This window comes from Salvelinus sp. IW2-2015, linkage group LG17, assembly GCF_002910315.2.
Source record: "Salvelinus sp. IW2-2015 linkage group LG17, ASM291031v2, whole genome shotgun sequence".
Classification (NCBI taxonomy): domain Eukaryota; kingdom Metazoa; phylum Chordata; class Actinopteri; order Salmoniformes; family Salmonidae; genus Salvelinus; species Salvelinus sp. IW2-2015.
Genome location: NC_036857.1, coordinates 28,338,675 through 28,339,867, shown reverse-complemented (window position 1 = coordinate 28,339,867; position 1,193 = coordinate 28,338,675). Strand labels below are relative to the sequence as shown.

At 45.8% G+C, this 1,193-nt stretch overlaps 1 protein-coding gene across 1 annotated transcript in view; it reads left to right on the top strand.

Moving 5' to 3' along the window:
* Positions 1 to 1,155, top strand: part of LOC111976480 (receptor tyrosine-protein kinase erbB-4) — a 13,029-nt gene extending 11,874 nt beyond the window's left edge. Inside the window, exons 2-3 of the mRNA XM_024005327.3 lie at positions 384 to 538; positions 726 to 1,155. Of these exons, the coding sequence (XP_023861095.2) occupies positions 384 to 538; positions 726 to 980 (410 nt within the window). The 3' untranslated portion in view covers positions 981 to 1,155. The remainder of the gene's footprint in view (positions 1 to 383; positions 539 to 725) is intronic.
* The last annotated feature ends 38 nt before the right edge of the window (positions 1,156 to 1,193 follow it).

The following is a 1,193-nucleotide window of genomic DNA, read 5'->3' as shown; positions in this document are numbered from 1 at the left end:
CTACAGACATTGCTACAGACATGTTTCAGACATATCAACAGATTTAACATCAAACACAGCTACAGACATTGCTACAGACACTTTTCAGACATATAAACAGATATAACGTCAAAAACAGCTACAGACACTGCTACAGACACGTTTCAGACAAATCAATGTACAAAACATCAGACAAAGTGCCAATAGATTATTCATCACAATTATAGATCACTCATCAACGCGATGAATCCAAATGTCCGGGTACACTAAGTCTGTTGAGCACATTGTGACATAAGTATTTGTAGAAAAGTGCTATGGAATTTGACCGATTCATTATATGAACAACTCTGACAACAAACCGTCTGTAGTGTGATGCCCCTTCTTCCCTGTGTGTGTTTCCTCAGTGGTGTGTCCTGGTACCCAGAATGGGCTGAGCTCCACAGGATCTCAGGAGAACCAGTACAACCTGATCAAGGACCGCTACACAGGCTGCGAGATTATTATGGGTAACCTGGAGATCACCCAGATAGAAAGTGACTGGGACTTCTCCTTCCTAGGGGTGAGAGAGCAGCCATTTTGTTCTATTCTCTGTTCTTGTTCTTGTTTTTGTTGTTGTTGTTGTCATCTTCTTCGTCTTTGTCTTCTTCTTCTAGTCCATGAGACATGTCCATCAGGCCTCTACTGGCAATCGAGGTAATCTGTTAATGTGACTGTCTCTAACCTTGTTCTAACTCCTGTCCGTCCAGACCATCAGAGAGGTAACAGGCTACATCCTAATCGCCATGAACCACTTCAGACGGCTGCCTCTGGAACAGCTGCGTGTGATCCGTGGTAACAGCCTGTACGACCGGGGCTTCGCCCTCTCTGTGTTCCTCAACTACCCCAAGCAGGGCTCCAATGGCCTGCAGCACCTGGGACTCACACATCTCACCGGTGAGGAGAGGAGAGGAGAGGGAGGAAGGGGTGGAGGAGATGAGGAGGGAGTGGGTAGAGGAAGATGAGAGAGGAGAGTACAGAAGGAAAGAGTAGAGGTGAGAAGGAGGGATAGTGGATAAATTGAACCGGTGCTACCCTGGGTCAAAGAGAGAGCCAGGCAGAGTGAAGCTCCAGTACCACACAGGTCCAAAGAGGACAAGGATTTAAAGTAGGATACAAATCAAATGAAATCAAACRTTATTTATCACATGCACTGAATACAACTGGTGTAGGCTTTA